The sequence below is a fragment of the Myxine glutinosa genome, chromosome 7 (assembly GCF_964187855.1).
Source record: "Myxine glutinosa chromosome 7, kmMyxGlut1.1, whole genome shotgun sequence".
NCBI classification, from domain to species: Eukaryota; Metazoa; Chordata; class Myxini; order Myxiniformes; family Myxinidae; genus Myxine; species Myxine glutinosa.
Genome location: NC_136267.1, coordinates 1,110,550 through 1,134,142, shown reverse-complemented (window position 1 = coordinate 1,134,142; position 23,593 = coordinate 1,110,550). Strand labels below are relative to the sequence as shown.

General features: G+C 44.4%; 1 protein-coding gene across 2 annotated transcripts in view; it reads left to right on the top strand.

Annotated features, from left to right (window-relative positions):
- The window catches only part of LOC137416698 (uncharacterized), a 74,395-nt gene that overhangs the window by 29,207 nt on the left and 21,595 nt on the right, over positions 1–23,593 (top strand). Inside the window, exons 3-4 of one of the 2 annotated variants that reach the window (XR_013624000.1) lie at positions 9,672–9,772; positions 9,990–10,108. Coding sequence is in view for 1 of the 2 variants with exons in the window: in XM_078781239.1 (XP_078637365.1) it covers positions 9,990–10,076 (87 nt within the window). In the remaining variant the exon portion in view is untranslated. Of the gene's footprint in view, positions 1–9,671; positions 9,773–9,989; positions 10,109–23,593 lie in introns of those variants that run through there. The other variant, XM_078781239.1, reaches the window with a different exon arrangement.

Here is a 23,593-nt window from a genome sequence, read left to right as displayed (position 1 = left end):
CGTGTCTGTGACGCACCGCCATGACACAATGTACCGTGCCTGTAACGCACCGCCATGACACTATGTACCATGCCTGTGACGCACCACCATGACACTGTGTACCGTGTCTGTGACGCACCACCATGACACTATGTACCGTGCCTGTGACGCACCACCATGACACTATGTACCCGTGCCTGTGACGCACTGCCATGACACTATGTACCGTGTCTGTGATGCACCGCCATGACACTATGTACTGTGTCTGTGATGCGCCGCCATGACACTATGTACCGTGTCTGTGATGCACCACCATGACACGATGTACCGTGTCTGTGATGCACCACCATGACACTAGGTACCGTGTCTGTGACGCACCGCCATGACACTATGTACCGTGTCTGTGACGCACCACCATGACACTGTGTACCGTGCCTGTGACACACCACCATGACATGATGTACCGTGTCTGTGACGCACCACCATGACACTATGTACCGTGCCTGTGACGCACCACCATGACACTGTGTACCGTGCCTGTGACGCACCGCCATGACACGATGTACCATGTCTGTGACGCACCGCCATGACACTATGTACCGTGCCTGCGACGCACCGCCATGACACTATGTACCGTGCCTGCGACGCACCGCCATGACACTATGTACCGTGCCTGTGACGCACCGCCATGACACTATGTACCGTGCCTGCGACGCACCGCCATGACACTATGTACCGTGCCTGCGACGCACCGCCATGACACTATGTACCGTGCCTGCGACGCACCGCCATGACACTATGTACCGTGCCTGCGACGCACCGCCATGACACTATGTACCGTGTCTGTGACGCACCACCATGACACTATCTATGTCCATCTATCTTTGCCGAATAAGTCATATTATTTCTTTCTTTCTTTATTGGTGGGGACCTTTCGGCCCCAGCAAGCTGGTACTCAGTTTGTCCACCTCTGAAGGATGACAGGCGTTTGTCCACCTAGGAAGGATGACAGGTGTTTGTCCACCTCCGAAGGATGACTGGCTGAGTGCACCTGCCTGGTGTTGACGATGACCGCCAAAACCAGACTACCCATTACGCATCACCCCCACGCGAGGGGAGACATCTATATCCGGCGGGACCGTTCGCGCGATCTTCAGGTTGAGTAAGGAAAAACAGGTGAGGGAGCAGGTGGGGACGGGGAAGGAAAACAAAAAGGGTTGGAAGATCTGCTACCGTTCACTCGCCGTAGAGTCTGGTTCTGGCGCGAAAACAGTAAAGAATGTAATTAATAAACACGGACTTTGTTGGAAACATCGTTCAGGTAATTTATAAACGCGGACGTCGTCGGGAACAGCGTTCAGGTTTTCCGCCCGTTTTGTGTTTTCTCTTGAACTTCTCCCGCCGCTGGTCGCGTTGTTTCACCTCGCAGGACACTATGTACAACAACAACAACAACAACAACAACAAAAAAATTTGATATATATATTCCCTTCTCTGTTCTTATCCGTTTCGTTCTTATTTGTTCGTTCGTTCTTTGTTCACGTCGTTAAAAAATGTTCCATCTGTCCCCTGAAGAATGGTATTCTGTCATATTCTATAACACCTTTTTCTTCTTCTTCTATAAAAGGATGCTTTCGACTTGCTCACCAAATCTATTCATTCCAAAAAAAAATTCCATCTCTTGTCGTGCATCTTTCATTCATTCCCTAAACTCTCCAGAACTCCACCCATCCTTCAGCATCCTCAAACGTATTTTTGACTCGAAGGTCGCAAGAATCTCATTTTGCAAGAAATGTTCGTTTCCCATTAATCGTACATTTTTCAAAATCCAATCTCACCCCTCCCCTCCAAATCTTCCCCATCACCCATCCCTTTCAAATCTTCCCCCTTGCCCTCCCCTCCAAATCTTCCCCATCACCCATCCCTTTCAGATCTACCCCCTTGCCCCTCCCCTCCAAATCTTCCCCATCACCCATCCCTTTCAAATCTTCCCCCTTGCCCCTCCCCTCCAAATCTTCCCCATCACCCATCCCTTTCAGATCTCCCCCCTTGCCCCTTCCCTCCTAAACTCCCCCCACACTCCTCCCCTCTGAGACCCTCCCTCACTCCTCCCCTCCTAGACTCCCCTCTCACCCCTCCTCCTCAAAGCGTCCTCCCTGCTTCTTCCCCCTTCCAACTCTCACCTTCAGCTCCCTCAACCTTCTGCCTCACTCTTCCCCCTCCTCAAACAACACATCACTGCGCCTCACCCAATCACCATCAAACCTTTTGTCCGCCCCATACTTCCCTTTCTCCAAGCTGTTCTGAAATCTCTGACGCACCTTCAACAGCTCTCCCTACCTCTTCCTCCTCTTCCACATCATACCGTACCGCTCCCCCCCCCCTGTTCTGTATCCGATGCTCCCCCTTCCTCTTCTTTAACAGTATGGACCTCAAACATCCGGGGCCTTCGCTCAAACTTGACTGATCTCTCCATACAGGTTGCTTCTCACAAACCAGACGTGATCTGCTTAACAGAAACTTTCCTCCTTCATGATGTCTCTGATTCCTTGGTATCTCTCCCAGGTTACTCCCTCCTCCGGTATGATAGACCTGAGCCTCGTCTTGGAGGGGGGGGGGGGGGGGGGGGGGGTTGCTATCTTTATAAAAAACTCTCTTCCTCACTCGCCCTGCACTGCCCTCTCTCCACCTCACCCCCAGGAATACCTTTGGCTACGGCTTCCCCTTCGCTCCCACCTTTTGTTCATATGAGTGTTGTACCGTCCACCAAACAGTGATGACTCCATCTACATCTCGCTGTCTGATAACATGGACCAACTTCTATCTACCCATCCCAACTCTCTCTTCCTCATATGTGGTGATTTCAATTGTCACCATGCCAGTTGGCTGGGTGTGGGTACCTCTCTTACCAGCCATGGCTCTTCAGCAAAGGACTTCTGTGACTCACTGGGACTGACACAATCTGTCAATTTCCCGACCCGATCTCAATCAATGGAGCATCTTCTCTTCTGGACTTGGTTATGACTAACTTCCCTGAAAATGTCTGCTGCTCTTCTTCTGCTCCAATCGGCTCATCTGATCATGTGCTTGTTAAAGTGGACATCTCTCTGACCATTCTCAGAGAGCCTCCTCAGCGTCGACGAGTCTGGCATTTCACTCAGGCCAACTGGCATGGTCTTCAAGCAGCCATCAATCATCTGGACTGGTCTCCCATCTCTACCGCCTCTGACATCAACTCATCCTGGGAATTCTTCCAAAGTAAACTGCTCTCTCTCATGCACAGATTTATCCCATCTCGTCTTCAGTTGTCATACCCTTCCTCCCGTCCATGGTACACGGAATCTTGTGGTGAGGCTATTGCCCAGAAACAACTTGCTTTCGTCTCCTGGAAAGCAAATCCAACGGAAGGAAATCTCATTTCCTTTCACAAAGCCCGAAACAAGTGTGTGTCCACCCTCAGGAGAGCCAGGAAACAATATCTATCCGTTCTCAGGACAGAACTCTCTTATCTGTCTCCCTCTTCCAAATCCTGGTGGCGTCTGGTCAAATCTGTTTCTGGTGTTTGTTCCCCCTCCATCCCCTCCCTCACCTCAAATGGCCACACGGCTGACTCCGCGCGTGAAAATGCTGAATGCCTCAACTCTGTGTTTGCCTCTAAATCTTGTGTCCCAAACCCATCCCTCTCTGTACCCACCGTACCCAGTCGTACCCAGCTGCTCCTGGACTCTGTGTCCTTTCCTCCTGACAAGGTGGAAAAGTTTCTGTCAACCCTCGACTCTGATTCTGCAACTGGACCTGACGGCATCAGCCCACGGGTCCTAAAATCTTGTTCTTCCACTCTTTCACTCCCTCTCTCTGTTCTCTTCACACTCTCTTTTGCTCAAGGTCATCTGCCATCTGCTTGGAAATCTGCCAACATCACCGCTTTGCACAAAAAGGTGCAAAACAGATCCTAGCAACTTCAGACCAATCAGCCTTCTCTCAATTATCAGTAAAGTCATGGAATCCATCATTGCTTCAGATATGAAATCTTTCCTCTTCTCCAATGGCTTGATCTCTGATCATCAATTTGGTTTCAGACCTGGTCACTCTACTCTGGACATGCTGCTTCTGCTTTCTCAGCAATGGATGGAGGTCCTCAATGCCAAACAGGAAATTCGAGCTGTCTCCCTTGACATATCACGTGCCTTCGATACGGTCTGGCACCCCGCCCTGCTCACCAAACTCTCCTCTGTTGGTATCCATGGAAATCTCCACGCATGGCTGGCGGACTTCCTCTCTAGTCGTAGTCAACGTGTGGTGCTGAATGGGTTTCTCTCATCTCCTCTTCCTGTTCAGGCTGGAGTTCCCCAAGGCAGTGTTCTGGGCCCTGTGCTTTTTCTGGTCTTCATCAATGATCTCCCCGACTCTCTTGAAAATCCTCTCTATCTCTTTGCTGATGACTCTACTCTCTGTCGCTCCATTCTTCATCCCTCAGATCGACAGTCTGCAGCCTCCTCACTCTCTGCAGACCTGGACAAAATCACAGACTGGTCAAACAAGTGGAACATGTCTTTCAATCCTGACAAATCTCACACTCTTACTATGTCTCTCCGAAAAGACCGACTGGACAACCCTCCCATCTACTTTCTGAATAATCCTCTCCAAGAAGTTCTGTCACTCAAACTTTTGGGTCTCACTATCTGCCATGATCTTTCCTGGGAAAACCACATTTCAAATCTGGCCTCCAAAGCCAGTCGCCGACTGGGCATCCTCCGTCGTGCGAAGTCCTTCCTTGGCACACCTGAGCTCCTCACCACGTACAAGGCTTTCATCCGCAGCTCAATGGAATACTGCTCTCCCCTCTGGGCTGGTGCTCCTGCCTCACACCTAGCTCGTCTTCACGCTGTTGAAAGCAAAGCATTCAGAATCATTGGAATCTCCCGCGATGAAGCTAACTCCAAGGGCCTTTCACTCACTCACCGCAGGCAGGTTGGTGGTCTTTCCGTCTTCTACCGACTCCTCTCTGGCCTTGCCCCCCCAGCTCTCTCTGGGCTCTGTCCCGCAAATATTCCTACAGGTCGCACAAGATCTGCCTGCAACCCTCTTATGGTTAAACTGCCAAAATCAAGACTCTCTGCTCACCTTCACTCCTTTATTCCCCTTTTCTCCCACCTCTGGAACAAACTCACTCACTCTCTTCAATCCCACTCCACCCTCCAGGTCTTTAAAACAGCTGTTCACCACCATCTCTTATCTTCCCCCATCCAAAACCTTGATCTTTTCTATCCCCGATAATTTCACCCCAATTCCACTTTTTGAAATACCAACTTCTGACCTGGAAGTCCTTGGTGTCCTTGTGTTTTATACTTCTCCCACCCCCCACCCCCCCCACCCCTTCCCACGCCTCCTCCCCCCGAGCCCTCTCCCTCCCACACATCTCCCTGCTCTCAAATGTTGTGTGCTCTCAAGTGTTTGTGTGCTTCCCATTCTCTTGTCTTCCGCTCCCTCTTTTTATATATTTTGTTTGTCTGGTTGATTTGTTTGTGAAGTAAATGTCAGCTCTTTCACAAGCCTCGATTCAGTATACAAAAAAAAAAAAAAAAGAAACAAAAAAAGGAGTTCAATGAATTGAAGTGATTTCCCCTGAAAGCTCCGGTGAGTAATTCTCAAACGATCTCTTGTTGTTATATTACACGGATTTCAACAACAACGTTTACCTCAGCTGAGGGAGAAGCCATGACGAGAATTTCGCGCCATCCGCAGGTTCTTGGAATCCCGACCACGCCCAAAAGGGGAATTCCAGTGTTTTCGAGAACTCGTCGTCCTGGTTTTAAGTTTTATTTATAACTCAGCCATTCTGCACTCCATCTGCGGTCATATTCACATTTCCTCTTTGACCGAGTTGCACCTTCACCCCTGATCGTGCGTCTGCCACTTCCGCCTCTTCCGTTGCCGAGCAACGGTCTTCTGAGGTAAGGGAGGTGGCACGAAGGATTTATTTGGAAGGAATGAGTGATGGAGCGAAGGAGGGAGGAAGCAGGTAGGAGGCATGGGGGTGTTCCGTTAGCAAGCAGCTAGTTACCCGCGCCAGAGAAGAGGTTTTTGCATTTGAGTCCATTTGTTTGTTATTTGGCAAAAATAAATAAAAAAATTTGCAACTGTGTTGATCACTCCGGGTGGTGTGTTTGTCTGTCCGCTCACTTATACTTGCCTACAGGTCACAATTTTAAACCGATCTTCACGAAACTTTCCCAAATGGTAGAGTTCGTGGTCCGATAAAATCCTATATATTTTTGGGGTCAAAAGGTCAACATAGGCCAAAGGTCAACCACTTTTTTCAAATTTCTAAAATCCTCAATTTTCATCCGATTGACTTGAAATTGGAAGAGGGTTTACATATCAGCAAACTGAATTCAACCACCAACTATTTTTGGGATCACCATTGGTCAAAGGTCAACAACAATTTCAAATTTCTAAAATCCTCAATTTTCATCCGATTGACTTGAAATTGGAAGAGGATTTACATATCGGCTAACTGAATTCAACCACCAACTATTTTTGGGATCACCATTGGTCAAAGGTCAACAACAATTTCGAATTTCTAAAATCGTCAATTTTCATCCAATTGGCTTGAAATTTAAAAAGGATTTTCATATCACCTTACTGAAAGCAACCACCAACAATTTTTGAGGTCAACATAGGCCAAAGGGTCAACATAGGCCGAATTTCTAAAATTGTCAATTTTCATACGATTAACGTAAACTTTGAAGACGGTTTGCATATCAGGTCACTGAATTCAACCACTAATTATTTTTGAGGTCAAAAGGATGCCCCACTGAGTGCCATGCTACTTTGTTCTGTTTTGCCAAGTGTCACTATGAGTGATTTTTGATTTGTGTGTTTGTTTGTGTGTGTGTTTGTCTATCTGCTCACTTATACTTGCCTGCAGGTCACAATTTTAAACCGATCTTCACGAAACTTTAGCAAATGGTAGAGTTCGTGGTCCGACAAAATCCTATATATATTTTTGGGGTCAAAAGGTCAACATAGGCCAAAGGTCAACGACTTTTTTCAAATTTCTAAAATCCTCAATTTTCATCCGATTGACTTGAAATTTGAATGGGATATACACATCAGTTAACTGAATTCAACCACCAACTATTTTGAGGATAAAAGGATTTTCTACTGAGTGCCATTCCACTTTGTTCTGTTTTGCCAAATGTCGCTCTGTGAGTGATTTTTCATTACTTGGCAAAAAATAATAATTTTTTTTGCAAGTATGTTGCTCACTCCGGTGTGTGTGTGTGTGTGTGTGTGTGTGTGTGTGTGTGTGTGTGTGTGTGTGTGTGTGTGTGTGTTTCTTTGTCTGTCTGCTCACTTATACGTGCCTACAGGACACAATTTTAAACCAATCTTCATGAAACTTTACCAAATGGTAGAGTTCGTAGTCCGACAAAATCGTATATATTTTTGGGGTCAAAAGGTCAACATAGGCCAAAGGTCAACCAATTTTTTCAAATTTCAAAAATCCTCAATTTTCATCCGATTGACTTGAAATTTGAATACGATATACATATCGGCAAACTGAATTCAACAACAACAACAACATGCATTTTAAGGCCATTTTCCCTGCTAGAGCGGGGGTTAGCCAAACAAACTGAACTGAAGTTAGGCAAACTGAATTCAACCACCAACTATTTTTGAGATCAGCATAGGCCAAAAGGTCAACATAGGCCAAAGGTCAACAACCATTTCAAATTTCTAAAATCCTCAATTTTCATCTGATTGACTTGAAATATGAATAGGATTTACATATCGGCGAAATGAATTCAACCACCATTTATTTTTGAGATCAACATAGGCCAAAAGGTCAATATAGGCCAATAGTCCATTGGCTGAGGGGGTCCCCGTGTGCATGAGATGTGCCCTAAGTTACTCTTCATAATATTGAAGTAGACCATGAGACATATCAAAAAAGTTTGGGTAGACTTTTGGTAACCCGGCAGTAACAGAGGAAATGACGTCATTAGCCACGCCCTTTGCCGCTCTATTGATACCAAAATTTAGGGGTAGGGGAAATATAAATCGCAATAACTTTGGAAGTATAAATCACAGAACTACAAAATACCCATTAAAATGTTTGTATTCATTACAATAATCATTATGCAAATTAATATGTTAATGAGGTCACCAGAGGTCAAAAGGTCACAAAACCCGAGTACAAGTGAAAATTTCACACTGCTCCAAAAAAATACCCACCAAGTTATGGATTTACTCACTTTTACATTTATGATGCATGGAACGTTTAGAATAGATGCAACTGATTGCTTTGATATGCATTTGGGGCCTTTTAATGCCTAGGTTTATTACATAACATCAACTGAAAATTGCCGTAAATTTAAAAGGCGGATTTTTTTGCAGTCCATAAGTATAATAGAATGTTCTGCATACTAGTACCTTCTTTAGCAATTTGAGAATGTATTCTGAGTTATGTTTTGTGAAGAGTTCCCTTACGTTCTTCAGTCCATTGTATTAACCCTCAGTGTTTTGTCAAGTCGGCGGACACATCATGAGGTTAGATTTAATTGAAATCTTATTTGAAGCCAAGAAGCCTTTAAAAACACCCATGGGAATGATGACCATGGTTCCATAAAATGTTATCTATGCCTGATCGGCTGGTCAAATGAAAGAGACATATCTCAAGCAATGATAGACAAGTACATGTTTTAACACAATAGTTTCTATTGTCCACAAGTTTAGTAATTTACCGTTGCTTACTCGCATGTTTGTCAAAGGGATCCAGACGACCCAGCGATGCTTATACAGAGTAAATTACTGCTACATACCTAATACCATAAAGGAATTTCCGTTATGCTAATACTGAGTTGAACCAGAGGGGTTTTTGCATTGCACAATTTGTTCATCACCCTGGAGACTTTGACACTTGCAGAAACTCATGCAGGGAAGTCCATTTTTGCGACAGGCACATCTGTCATTGCTGCATTTTTTGCAATTGCACAAAACTGTGTATTCTTCAGGAATTGGTCTCATGCCTTTAGTTGGCATCAAAAGTTCATCTGCTTCCCTGAAGCCAAAGGCAGTTGGATCCAGTGATGTGGGCTTATGAGGGTGTAACAAAGTCACCATCCGATAGGTTGCATAAAACGCTCTATGGATGTGTTGCTGTATTGCATGGCCAGTTGGCGGAAGTTGCTCCAAGGATACACCTTTACTGTGATGGTACATGTGGTCTCTTAATTGATCCATTGTTGTGCACTTGGTGTTCTTTTTTTATAACTTGTACCAGGTATGCCTCACAGGACGCCATGAAACTGTCGGTACAACTTGTTCCAGAATCAAAGTCTTTCAGATACTCAGATGGACTAGCATTATTCAAGGCTGCATGTTTTGTTCCCACCTTGCGTGTGCAGTCACAGCCAGTCAGGGTATGAACAAGTGGTAGCACATAGCAAAGTTCTTCTCCACCCTTTGGTGCTAATGTGTGAACTGGCGTTCATCGGCCGTTTTTGTGTTGGCCTGGCTTTAGCACGATCATATTTTAGTGTGTAATTCTTTATACACAAGTTATGGCAGAACAGGTCTGCTCCAAACACGGAATTGCTCGTCTTGTAAATCACAAGTGCGGACATATACATCATCCTGTCGAAATACAGTTGCTGCCAAGAACTTCTTGGCCCTGTCTGTTTCAGAAATTCGACATTTTTCGTATATACCCTGATGCTTGATACGAGTACATATGACACAACTATGGCTGTAGATGTCACACCGTGGACTAGGAGGTGGCCGAGAGGTAACCTGTGATCGCGCACTACGCATCCCAAGTTCACTTGAAATGTCCACTGCTGACGGCTGATAGCTTGCGTTCCCTTTTTCAATGATTCTATCTGATGTTTTTTTCATTGTATACGATTTGTAACATTCATTCGTCATGTGGTATACAAAATGTGCCTCGTCATTATCAATGAATTTTAATCTTTTTGCCACACAGTCCTTTCTGATTTCCGCAGCATCGCGAATGCGTTTCCTTCCATTCGAAGTACTGGTGGTTGCGTCAGCTGTTGAAGTTTGGCCAATAATGCACTTCTCAACAGCAGGTGATTTATGTTGGTGTTGGCAATAACTTTACGCCACTTGTACCAGCGTCCATTCTAAACAAGTGCAGTCATCCCCTGAAAGACACAGGATGAAATCATAAGAAATTAAGAACACAAGAGAATGAGTTAGTCAGGTTCACTATGTTTTTTCTTTCAAAATCATGGTAGATTAGCAAACCTATACATTTTTGGAAACGTTATTACATGGAAAATCTGAAAATCAATGTTTACATTTGCCAATTCCGACCAATTCGATTCGACCAATTCGACCAATTCGACCAATTCGACCAATCGACCAATTCCATTCGACAAATTCGACCATTCGACCAATCGCTTCGATCGACCATTCGACCGTTCGACCAATTCGATCGATTCGATTCGATTCATCGAATTCGATTCGATCGACCATTCGACCAATTCGATTTGCCAATCAATTTGACCGACCTTTGCTTGTGTGGAACGGACTGTGAAAACGATGCGGACTATATTGTCGGATACGACACACAGGACAGTGATGACGAACTCTAAATGGCATATTCTGTAATCGTGTATGTTTGATGCCATTGACTGCCTGTGTATATTTTGTCATTGACTGCCTGTGTAGATGTGAAGTTATACTGACCGCATGTGTATATATGATTTTGCTGACTGCCTGTGTATGTTTGGTGATATGAATTATTGTGACACATTTTGATGTTATTAACTGCCTGTACAAAATGATAACATGTATTTGATTATGCAACTTATCGCGAATATAAAGACAGTATTTTGCAATTCAAAACCTTCGATTCGTGTCTTACCATTCCCCATAGCACTAATTTGATACTTTCGTTGGATTCCTTGTCCCTGAAAATATAGGTTTAGTATATTTTAAAAAGTTTTTAGGGTAATTAGAGGCAGAAATAGAACAAAATATGTATTTTACAGTGGCCATTTTGAAAATCCAAAATGGCCGCCATACAGGTATCTCTCCAAATGTAAACATTGATTTTTAGTTTCCTTATGCTATAACCTTTCCAAAAATGTATAGGTTTGCTAATCTACCATGATTTGGAACGAAATATAATTTATTGACAAAGTGAACCTGACTAAGTCATAAAACATAAGATGCCATACATTTAGGTTTTCTACAGTTAACGATGTACAATGTATATGTTGGAACCCATCTGTGGATCGGTCCCATCGGCCGATGGGACCGATCCACAGATGGGTTCCAACATATACATGTCATAGCATAGCATTATTGACCTATTTAACTGACAACATTAGCCTCACAGAATATAGTTTCATTCTTTTTTCTGCCTAATAATCTTTTCATAACTAAAACCACTTACATGTATCTCATGTATTGATCACCAATTACTCAGTTTCAAAACACAGTGGACATATGGATGGGGGTGGATTGGAATTTAAGACATTTCTTTTGTAATGCAAAACATTATTTGTCTTGTAAAACAAAGGAAGTTGTGTGCTGCCACCTATCAGAATATCACACTGGTGCCATCTTGTGGTGAAGACATAAACTCAAAGTCACTTGCTTTGATTAAAACAAAAACTTCAAGATTAAACAATGTGATCTTTCTCAAAGGATGCATGCCGCTTGACATGCGCTGGCAACGGAATTCGATTAAAGTTGACCTTTGACCTTGGGCCTCCTACTTACAGAGCAATAACGGTTAAAGCTAAAGAGCATGGGAGAATTCTTGATAACAAGTACAAAAAGTTTTAATTAAAACAAAAGCCACGTCGATGTTACACAATGCCTAGATGCAGCTGTGCCTATAACGTCGATGTTATAGGCACAGGACATTCCTATTGATTCGATTACTTGATGTTATTTTTGTGCAGAGTGAAAATATATCTCGGCAATTTCCCGTGTGTGGCGACGAATTTTTAATATATCTCGGCATTTTCCCGTCTGTTATTTCAGGCGGTGTATGACTGACCATGCCGCGATGTAAAAAAAATATATCTCGGCAATTTCCCGTGTGTGGCGACGAATTTTTAATATATCTCGACATTTTCCCGTCTGTTATTTCAGGCGGTGTATGACTGACCATGCCGCGATTTTAAAAATATATATCTCGGCAATTTCCCGTGTGTGGCGACACGTGAACGAAGCTATGCTCCTCTCTCCACATTATTGTGACGACGTATAAATTAAATATTTCATCGTGACGATTGTCATCAAATGGACGAATTTTTAATATATCTCGGCATTTTCCCGTCTGTTATTTCGGGCGGTGTATGACTGACCATGCCGCGATTTAAAAAAAAAAAAATCTCAATGGACTTGAAGTTACAGGCCTTTGAGAATTCATTTCGTTCTATAAAGGGCAACTTTCATCGGATTTTCTTCCCGTTTTTTTTCAACCGAGTCTAAAACTATGTTAGCGACTGTGAAAAATGAAATGATATATCGAATTTGATTTGAAATAAAACTGTGTGAGAGAGGAAGACACCACGGGCCTACAAAACAGGCCTCAAAGCTCTGCGAGTTTATAAAATGGTGGATATTTGTTTATATGAAGGCTCTCCCAGAATGGGTGGAGCTATGGTTCCCAGAATGGGTGGAGCTTTGAGGTTTTGTCTTCTCTGCAAGAACAAGAAGAACAAGAAGAAGAAGAACAACAACAACAACAGCAGAGGGCACTCTATGAGCAGCGTCTGCGACGTGGCTAAAAACTGTTCATATGCACCTTCATATTGCTAACAAATGGTCCCAGCATGACAACATACTTTGTATGCCCAAGGACTTGAAAAAATTCCACCTTTTAAATTTATGACATTTTTCAATTGATATTATGTAATAAACTTAGGCATTAAAAGGCCCCAAATGCATATCAAAATAATAGGTAGCGTCTATTCTAAACGTTCCATGCTTCAGAAATGTAAAAGTGAGTAAATCCATAACTTGGTGGGTATTTTTTTGGAGCAATGTGAAATTTTCACTTGTACCCGGGTTTTGTGACCTTTTGACCTCTGGTGACCTCATTAACATATTAATTTGCATAATGATTATTGTAATGACTAGAGTACTTAAATACAAACATTTTAATGGGTATTTTGTAGTTCTGTGATTTATACTTCCAAAGTTATTGCGATTTATGTTTCCCCTACCCCTAAATTTTGGTATCAATAGAGCGGCAAAGGGCGTGGCTAATGACGTCATTTCCTCGGTTACTGCCGGGTTACCAAAAGTCTACCCAAACTTTTTTGATATGTCTCATGGTCTACTTCAATATTATGAAGAGTAACTTAGGGCACATCTCATGCACACGGGGACCCCCTCAGCCAGTGGATTACAAAGGTGAACCACTTTTTACAAATCTCTAAAATCCCCAATTTTCATCCGATTGTCTTGAAATCTGAATCGGATTTGCACATCAGCTTACTGAAACCAACCACCAGCTATTTTTGAGGTCAACATAGGCCAACAGGTCAACATAGGCCAGATTTCTAAAATTGTCAATTTGCTCAGATTAAGTTAAACTTTGAAGATGATTTGCATATCAGGTCACTGAATTCCACCAAAAATTTTATTTGAGGTTAAAAGGATTCTCTACTGAGTGGCATTCTACTTTGTACTGTTTTGCCAATTGTCACTCCATGAGGGAATTTTCATTTGTTTGTCTGTTTGTTTGTCCGTACAGAATAAATATGATTTTCTCTGCAACCATTGGTCCGATTGAAAGGAAATTTCCACTATGGTGAACCTCCACCTGTAGAATTTTTAAATGATATTTATGACGTCATAGGTCACGTGGTATCGGTGCCATCTTGGAAAAACCGAAGAAAATTTGCACCCCTGTCTCCCAAAGCGCTGCATAGAAGAAATTGAGACATGGCTCATTGTAAAGAACTCTCCATGGGGAATAAAATATGTTAATGATGATGTCGTGTGTGCCTCCATTATGACGTCATAATTCAACAAGTACAAAACTTCTTCCGATGAAGATGAAATTTCTTGAGCGTCATCTCGGGATAAATTGGTGGAGAAAAAAAAAAATGACGACGTCATCGGTCACGTGGTTCGGCCGCCATCCCAGAAAAACCAAAAAAAATTGTACCTCTGTCTCCAAAAGCACTGCACAGAAAACATTGAGATGTGGCTCATGGTAAAGAACTCTCCATGGGGAATAAAATATGTGAATGATGATGTCATAGATGCCTCCATTATGACGTCATAATTCGACAACTACAAAACTTCGTCTGATCAAGATGAAATTTCTTGAGCGTCATCTCGGGATAAATTAGTGGAGAAAAAATAATAATGATGACGTCATTGATCACGTGGTTTGGCCGCCATCCGAGAAAAACCGAAAAAAATTGTACCTCTATCTCCGTCAAGAGATAACTTCCTCTCTAGTCAAGAGAAACTTCTGTCCTAGAGCTTCCTCTCTAGTCGTAGTGGTCCGAAACCACTCCATGGAAAATATTGAAACATGGCTCATTGTCAAGTACTCCCCTTGGGGAATAAGATATATTAATGATGATGTCATCTATACCTTAATTATGACGTCATAATTCGACAAGTACAACGCTTGATTCGATCAGTATGAATTGTTTTTTCTCTGCTATTGTTGGTCCGATTGCACGAAATTTTCACCATAGGAGCGCCTCCTCCTGTATAATATTTTAATGATAATTATGACGTCATAGGTCACGTGGTACAGGCGCCATCTTGGAAAAAATTTGCACCTCTATATCTCTGAAACCACTCCATAGAAAAAATTGAGACCTGCCATATTGTCAACTACTTCGCTTGCTGATATGTTAATGATGATATCATCGGTGCCTTCATTATGACGTCATAATTCAACAAGTACAACACTTATCCAATCATTATGAATTTTTTTTAATCTCAGCAACTGTTGGTCTGATAGACACGAAATTTTCACCACAGGAGCACCTCCTCCTTTATAATATTTAAATCATAATCATGACGTCATAGGAAGAGGAGTTTGTACTCACCCGATTCACGTGAAATTTAAAGAATTTGCATGTCGAATTGATGGTTTTTCATGTCACTGAATTGGTTCACTAATCAAAAGGTAGAATTCGATTGTGTTTTTTTTTAGATAAAAAGGTCAAAGGTTATCAATGATGCATAAAATCATCAATTTTCGTCCAACTGACATGAAATTTGAAGAATTTGCATATTGGGTCACAGAACTGGTTTACCAATCAAAAGCTAGAAGCTGATTTTTTTTTTTTAGCTCTAAATCTCAAAGGTCATGGCTGCATAAAATCATCAATTTTCATTTTGTATCTTTACCACCGCCACAGAAGGTGGATCCACCCAAGGTGGATGTAGGTTATGTTTTCACCCCTGTCTGTCTGTGAACAAGATATCTCAAAAAGTTGTAGATGGATTCAGGCGAAATTTGGCAGAGAGGTAGCATATGTGACAAGAACGAAATGATTAGATTTTGGTGAAGAAGGTGAAGTTCACCAGGCGGAGGTATGCGCTCTACCGAGTGCCGTTATAGTTTTTACGGCTACGCCCTATGGGCAAACCCGTCTAGAACAGTGTTTGTCCGTCTGTATGTATGTATGGCCCCTCAAACGTATACCAATCAGAGCTGAGGATCTGGTCATATGACAGGGTGATGTGATTATGTCTGATGTCATTACGGCGTTACAGCAGCTAACTCTCCACACACCGCCATTTTGATTTATATGCCGTTCATGCCGAACATATAATCGAACCTGTTATACATCACAATCTCCATGCTCTGCCTTTACGTTTTCCATTCAGTGAAAAATGAATATGAATGATCGTTTTAAGGCCATTTTCTCCGCTAGAGCGGGGGTTAGCCTTGCGGGCCCCATGACAATCATGGTTCCCTGTTTGAGGCAATGTTTTTATGGCCGGATGCCCTTCCTGACGCCAACCCTTGGTCACGCTCTTACGATGCGCAGAGATACGGTGTACCTATTCTAAATCGGGGTACACACCGGGATCATTCATCCCAGCAAGCTGGTACTCAATTTGCCGACCTCAAAAGGATGACAGGCTGAGGCAACCCCCCTGAAGTTAATTCAGCGATCGACTGGGATTCGAACCCAAGCCGGCACCCTAACCGCCAAGCCAACACCAGGCTGTGAAACACAAACAAACCGATTGTTAAAATGATCATCAAATATCAAAAGCATCGGTGTTACGTCTCTTCCAACAAAACGGTACGTACCCAATGCTTGTGGGGTATAATCTAGAGTACAGTACATCTCTCTCAGTTCTGTAAGTATAACTTACCTCAGGGATGCCTCATCAACATCTGCTCCTGGACTCTGTGTCCTTTCCTCCTGACAAGGTGGAAAAGTTTCTGTCAACCCTCGACTCTGATTCTGCAACTGGACCTGACGGCATCAGCCCACGGGTCCTAAAATCCTGTTGTTCCGCTCTTTCACTCCCTCTCTCTGTTCTCTTCACCCTTTCTTTTGCTCAAGGTCATCTGCCATCTGCTTGGAAATCTGCCAACATCACCGCTTTGCACAACAAAGGTGCAAAAACAGATCCCAGCAACTACAGACCAATCAGCCTTCTCCCAATTATCAGCAAAGTCATGGAATCCATCATTGCTTCAGATATGAAAACTATCCTCTTCTCCAATGGCTTGATCTCTGATCATCAATTTGGTTTCAGACCTGGTCACTCTACTCTGGACATGCTGCTTCTGCTTTCTCAACAATGGATGGAGGTCCTCAATGCCAAACAGGAAATTAGAGCTGTCTCCCTTGACATATCACGTGCCTTCGATACGGTCTGGCACCCCGCTCTGCTCACCAAACTCTCCTCTTTTGGTATCCATGGAAATCTCCACGCATGGCTGGCGGACGTCCTCTCTAGTCGTAGTCAACGTGTGGCCCTGAATGGGTTTCTCTCATCTCCTCTTCTTGTTCAGGCTGGAGTTCCCCAAGGCAGTGTTCCGGGCCCTGTGCTTTTTCTGGTCTTCATCAATGATCTCTCTGACTCTCTTGAAAATCTTCTCTATCTCTTTGCTGATGACCCTACTCTCTGCCGCTCCATTCTTCATCCCTAAGATCGGCAGTCTGCAGCCTCCTCACTCTCTGCAGACCTGGACAAAATCACAGACTGGGCAAACAAGTGGAACATGTCTTTCAATCCTGACAAATCTCACACTCTTACGATGTCTCTCCGAAAAGACCGACTGGACAACCCTCCCATCCACTTTCTGAATAATCCTCTCCAAGAAGTTCTGTCACTCAAGCTTTTGGGTCTCACTATCTGCCATGATCTTTCCTAGGAAAACCACATTTCAAATCTGGCCTCCAAAGCCAGTCGCCGACTGGGCATCCTCCATCGTGCGAAGTCCTTCCTTGGCACACCTGACCTCCTCACCATATACAAGGCTTTCATCCGCAGCTCAATGGAATACTGCTCTCCCCTCTGGGCTGGTGCTCCTGCCTCACACCTAGCTCGTCTTCACGCTGTTGAAACCAAAGCATTCAGAATCATTGGAATCTCCCGCGATGAAGCTAACTCCAAGGGCCTCTCACTCACTCACTGCAGGCAGGTTGGTGGTCTTTCCGTCTTCTACCGACTCATCTCTGGCCTTGCCCCCCCAGCTCTCTCTGGGCTCTGTCCTGCAAATATTCCTGCAGGTCGCACAAGATCTGCCTGCAACCCTCTTATGGTCAAACTGCCAAAATCAAGACTCTCTATTCACCTTCACTTCTTCATTCCTCTTTTCTCCCGCCTCTGGAACAAACTCCCACACTCTCTTCAATCCTACTCCTCCCTCCAGGTCTTTAAAACAGCTGTTTGACCTCCAGGTGACCTCCAGGTCACCATCTCTTATCTTCCCCCATCCAAAATCTTGATCTTTTCTATCCCCACTAATTTCACCCCAATTCCACTTTTTTGAAATACCAACTTCTGTCCTGGAAGTCCTTGGTGTCCTTTTTTTTCCTACTTCTCCCACACCCCCCCCCCTTCCCACGCCTCCTCCCCCCAAGCCCTCTCCCTCACACACATCTCCCTGCTCTTAAATGTTGTGTGCTCTCAAGTGTTTGTGTGCTTCCCCTTCTCTTGTCTTCCGCTCCCTCCTTTTATATATTTTGTTTGTCTGGATGATTTGTTTGTGAAGTAAATGTCAGCTCTTTCACGAGCCTCGATTCAGTATACAAAAAAAACCAAAAAAAAACCTCCAAATTTCTTTGTTTAATGTTGTAAACAGCATTCGCGACTGTTTCAAAAGCTTATCATGTGTGTTTGTGGTTTCAAATATTTTACAATCCCGGCTACGCCGCTATTCAACTTTCTGTCTTGTTTTCAAGTGATTCTTCACCATTGAGAGATGGGGCCAAAAATGATATATAGCACGATATCTCAACTAGAACAATGCGACTGTGTCGTCAATATGTCTCCGCATAGTCCCACAACGGGTAGATACCATCACTCTGAATATGTATGGGTAGGGGATCAAGTTTGTGAAGTTTAGTGTTGATCGGATAAGGTTCGTTTTTCTATCCAAGATGGCTGCCAAACCACGTGACCTATGACAGCATCATTTTCAAACTACATGCAACAGTGCTGTTGATGATATTTGTAAAATAATTCACAAAATGTCCGTCCGTCTGTCTGTCTGTCTGTTTGTCTGTCTGTACGAAGGTACCGTAAAAACTGCTGAACCGATAGCAAAGATATTTTGGGTGGATAATCCTGGGATCTCATGGAGTAAAATAGGCTATTTAGTTCTCCCAATTTCAGCTTTGGTCTCCAGCATTCTCAGGTTTGGACTCCCGCATAACATTCGCGTTCACATGACGTTCATTGTTCTCATTGTGACGATGTTGTTTTCCTGGGTGCCGCACAAACGGCTGCACCGATCGCTGCACAGCTGCACCTGCCACGATCAGGACACGGGTTGAATCCCTGCCTGGAAGTATTCCATCCCCCTCGTCGCCATCACGGCCACCTCTCCAACTTACAATCCCACGAGATATGCGGAAAGGACGACCCAAAACCAATATAAACATCATTAAACATCATTCGTATATAAACATCCTTAAAAGTAAATAATGATCTCGGGAAAAGTTCAAAGACATTTAATCTCTACATGAGAGAATTCCACATAGCTATTTTAGCAGTGAATACGCTAACGGATCGCTGTCTCCATTGATCTTGCCAAGGCCGTAACACCTATCGGCTCAAAATCCTTTTAACTGTTCATTTGGTAGTTTTTACAATGAAGGAAACATTAACAATGTTGTTAAAAGTTTATTTTGTGATTAATTGGAGTTATGTTTTTGGAATTAAAAAAGAGATATCGAGTTCAAGTGAATGACAGACATGCCGTGATGGTTTCTACTTTCTGAACATGAACTTCGCGGATCGCCATATGCAGATTCGCCACGGACCCACGATCGATGTTTCCATACATGAACGTACCCGTTTGTTTGCGAACGGGTACGTTTTTCATGGAAGTCCTTCATGAACTTGCTGTCCATGTCTGACGTGTGACTGAAGCTGCTACAGGAATGTGGAATGTATTGGTTTCATGCTTTAGCATTCTCCGTATCTGCATTGCCTGTTTGCTTCTGGTTTCCCACCCGTGCATGGCACGGGTATCTCTCTAGTCTTACTAAAATTCACGAAATGTCCGTCTGTCTGTCTGTTCGAAGGTACCATAAAAGCTGCTGAACCGATCGCAAAGATATTTTGTGTGGGTAATCCTGGGACCCCTGGGAGTAAAATAGGCGATTAGCTTTGGTGTCCAGCATTCTCAGGTTTGGACTCCTGCATAACATTCGCGCTCGCATAACGTTCATTGTGACGATGTTCTCGTTGTGACGATGTTGTGACGATGTATGTTTTCACGGTAGTGTTTGATGTGATGGTGTGAACGTAATTTCGTAATGTTTTTCGTTCCGTAATCCTTTAATGAACATTTAATGTTTATTGAACGGTTAATGTTTTATGAATGTTTAATGCCCTTCGATGTCCGGGGCCGCATGCGCACTACACTGGATGGGCCAGCGTGTACCTTGCCCTTCACCGTCAGGCTCGGGCAAACCGCTGAGCCCCATCCGTGATGGGGACTGGGGCTTGAGACAGTGTCCCACGAACGAGGAATTCACAGTAAGCGCGAGTCATCAGCTCGCGTTGATTACGTCCCTGCCCTTTGTACACACCGCCCGTCGCTACTACCGATCGGACAGTTTGATGAGATCCCCGGATCAGCCCCTGCACGGGCCGTTCTCGGCTCGTGCTGGTGCACCGAAAGGATGCGCGAACTTGACTGTCTAGAGGAAGTAAAAGTCGTAACAAGGTTTCCGTCAGTGAACCTGCGGAAGGATCATTATCGGGACAACATGAGAGCGAGCGAGACGTACGTGGTACGTGATCGTCCATGTACTGTTTAGCGATGTACTGTTTAGATTTTGATGATTTGCGTGTGATATGATTCAACGGATGTTTATATAAATCGTTTAAAATAAAAAAGCCTTCAATTTCTGATATTTTACCATTTCATTTGGGCTTCCCAATTGAAGCCCGCCCATAGGGCGGGTATTGTTGCTCGTATCAGAAATTGAAGGCTTTTTATTTTATTTTAAACGATTCACATAAACATCCGTTAAATCAGATCACACGCAAATCATCAAAATCTAAACAGTATCTTACTATAATTCACCAAATGTCCCACATTCCACACATCCACACAATCACGTGTATGGATGTTACGTGTGTGTGCCGTGCACGTGTCGTGTGTGTGGATGCCACGTACGGGTGGGAGCCCAGAAGCAAACAGACAATGCAGATACGGTGAATGCTAAAGCATGAAACCAATAAATTCCACATTCCTGTAGCACCTTCAGTCGCACGTCAGACATGGACAGCAGGTTCGTGAAGGACTTCCATGAAAAACGTACCTGTTCGCAAACTTACGAGTACGTTCACGTCGAGAAACATCGATCGTGGGTCCGTGGCGAATCTGCATATGACGATGGCAAAATATCAGAAATTGAAGGCTTTTTTTATTTTAAACGATTCATACAAACATCCGTTGAAGCATATCTCACGCAAATCATCAAAATCTAAACGGTATCTTTAGAATTTCAATAAAAACCACATCACTGTTCATATCGGCAAATATTATTCCATCGTGTTTCAATTCGTGATCGATACACTATGATCGTGATGATCGTGAATCGTGATCGATAATCGTGTTCACAATCGCTATGTCGTATGTACTCCCGATACGTGTACCAAATTCCCGAAACGTGTAACTGTACCAAATCAACAGTGAAAAGGGTTTTGAGCCGATAGGTGTGACGGCCTTGGCAAGATCGATGGAGACAGCGATCTGTTAGATCTGATCCCCCTTCATGCCGAAGTGCAGATCCTCCTTCATGCCACATCCGATCGATGCAGCCGTGCAGCGATCGGTGCAGTCGTTTGTGCGACACGCGGTGCAGCGATCGGTGCAGCCGTTTGTGCGGCAGACGGTGCAGCGATCGGTGCAGCCGTTTGTGTGGCAGACGGTGCAGCGATCGGTGCAGCCGTTTGTGCGGCAGACGGTGCAGCCGTTTGTGCGGCAGATGGTGCAGCCGTTTGTGCGGCACAAGGTGCAGCGATCGGTTCAGCAGTTTTTATGGTAACTTCGAACGGATAGACAGACATTTGGTGAATTATAGTAAGATAAGGAATTCGATTAAAACATTTTTGACTGGTATACCACTTCACCTATGATGTCATCATTATCATGCTTTTGTTCCCCATTGGGAGTACTTGACAATGTGCCAAGTTTCAAATTTTTGCATTCATCGGTTTCCGAGAAATATATTTTAAAATTATTTGTGTTTAATTCAAGATGGCTGCCATATCACGTGACCTCTGACGTCACAATTATCATAACAATATTCTGCATGGGTGTCACTCCTACCCGAAAAGCTTCGGCTCAATCGGACATATGGTTGCTGAGAAAAATGAGGTTTAGCCTGGACAGACGGACGGACGTATGGACAACCCGAAAACATAACACCTCCGGAAACTTTGTCGGCGGAGGCATAAAATGTATGGACGCCTCATGACAAAATTAGGTGGATGAGTTGGGTAAGTGAGAAGAAGAAGGCGCTTAGATTTAGGTTCAGGTCCGAATCCAGATCAAGGCCCATCAGAGAGATACAAAACATAGACTGTTCAGCCACGTGGAGGTGTGTATGCTGTGTACGAATTGTCACCTTGATTATCCAATGTGTCCTCCCTCCCCTGCCCCTCATAAACACAAAATATAACAATTGTGGCAGGAATTTGTAATTTGTTCAGGATGCCGGTGATAACTCGCCTCGCTTGGTGAAGGACACCGTGGGATCTATAACATGCACCGACTGATGATAGCAGGCGGGACACCCGGCTTAACGTGCATCCGAAGGATGGCGCAGACACACTGATAAATCACCGTGCCTGTGACGCACCGCCATGACACTATGTATCGTGCCTGTGACGCACCGCCATGACACTGTGTACCGTGCCTGTGACGCACCGCCATGACACTATGTACCATGCCTGTGACGCACCACCATGACACTATGTACCATGCCTGTGACGCACCACCATGACACTATGTATCGTGCCTGTGACGCACCGCCATGACACTATGTATTGTGCCTGTGACGCACCGCCATGACACTATGTACCATGCCTGTGACGCACCACCATGACACTATGTACCGTGCCTGTGACGCACCGCCATGACACTATGTACCGTGTCTGTGACGCACCACCATGACACGATGTACCGTGCCTGTGACGCTCCGCCATGACACTGTGTATCGTGCCTGTGACGCACCGCCATGACACTGTGTACCGTGCCTGTGACGCACCGCCATGACACTATGTACCATGCCTGTGACGCACCACCATGACACTATGTATCGCGCCTGTGACGCACCGCCATGACACTATGTATCGTGCCTGTGACGCACCGCCATGACACTATGTACCGTGTCTGTGACGCACCGCCATGACACGATGTACCGTGTCTGTGACGCACTGCAATGACACGATGTACCGTGTCTGTGATGCACCGCCATGACACTATGTACCGTGTCTGTGACGCACCGCCATGACACTGTGTATCGTGCCTGTGACGCACCACCATGACACTGTGTATCGTGCCTGTGACGCAACACCATGACTGTGTATCGTGCCTGTGACGCACCGCCATGACACTGTGTATCGTGCCTGTGACGCACCGCAATGACACTGTGTATCGTGCCTGTGACGCACCGCCATGACACTGTGTATCGTGCCTGTGACGCACCGCGATGACACTGTGTATCGTGCCTGTGACGCACCGCCATGACACTATGTACCGTGTCTGCACCACCATGACACTGTGTATCGTGCCTGTGACGCACCGCCATGACACTATGTACCATGCCTGTGACGAACCACCATGACACTATGTACCGTGCCTGTGACGCAACGCCATGACACTATGTACCGTGTCTGTGACGCACCACCATGACACGATGTACCGTGTCTG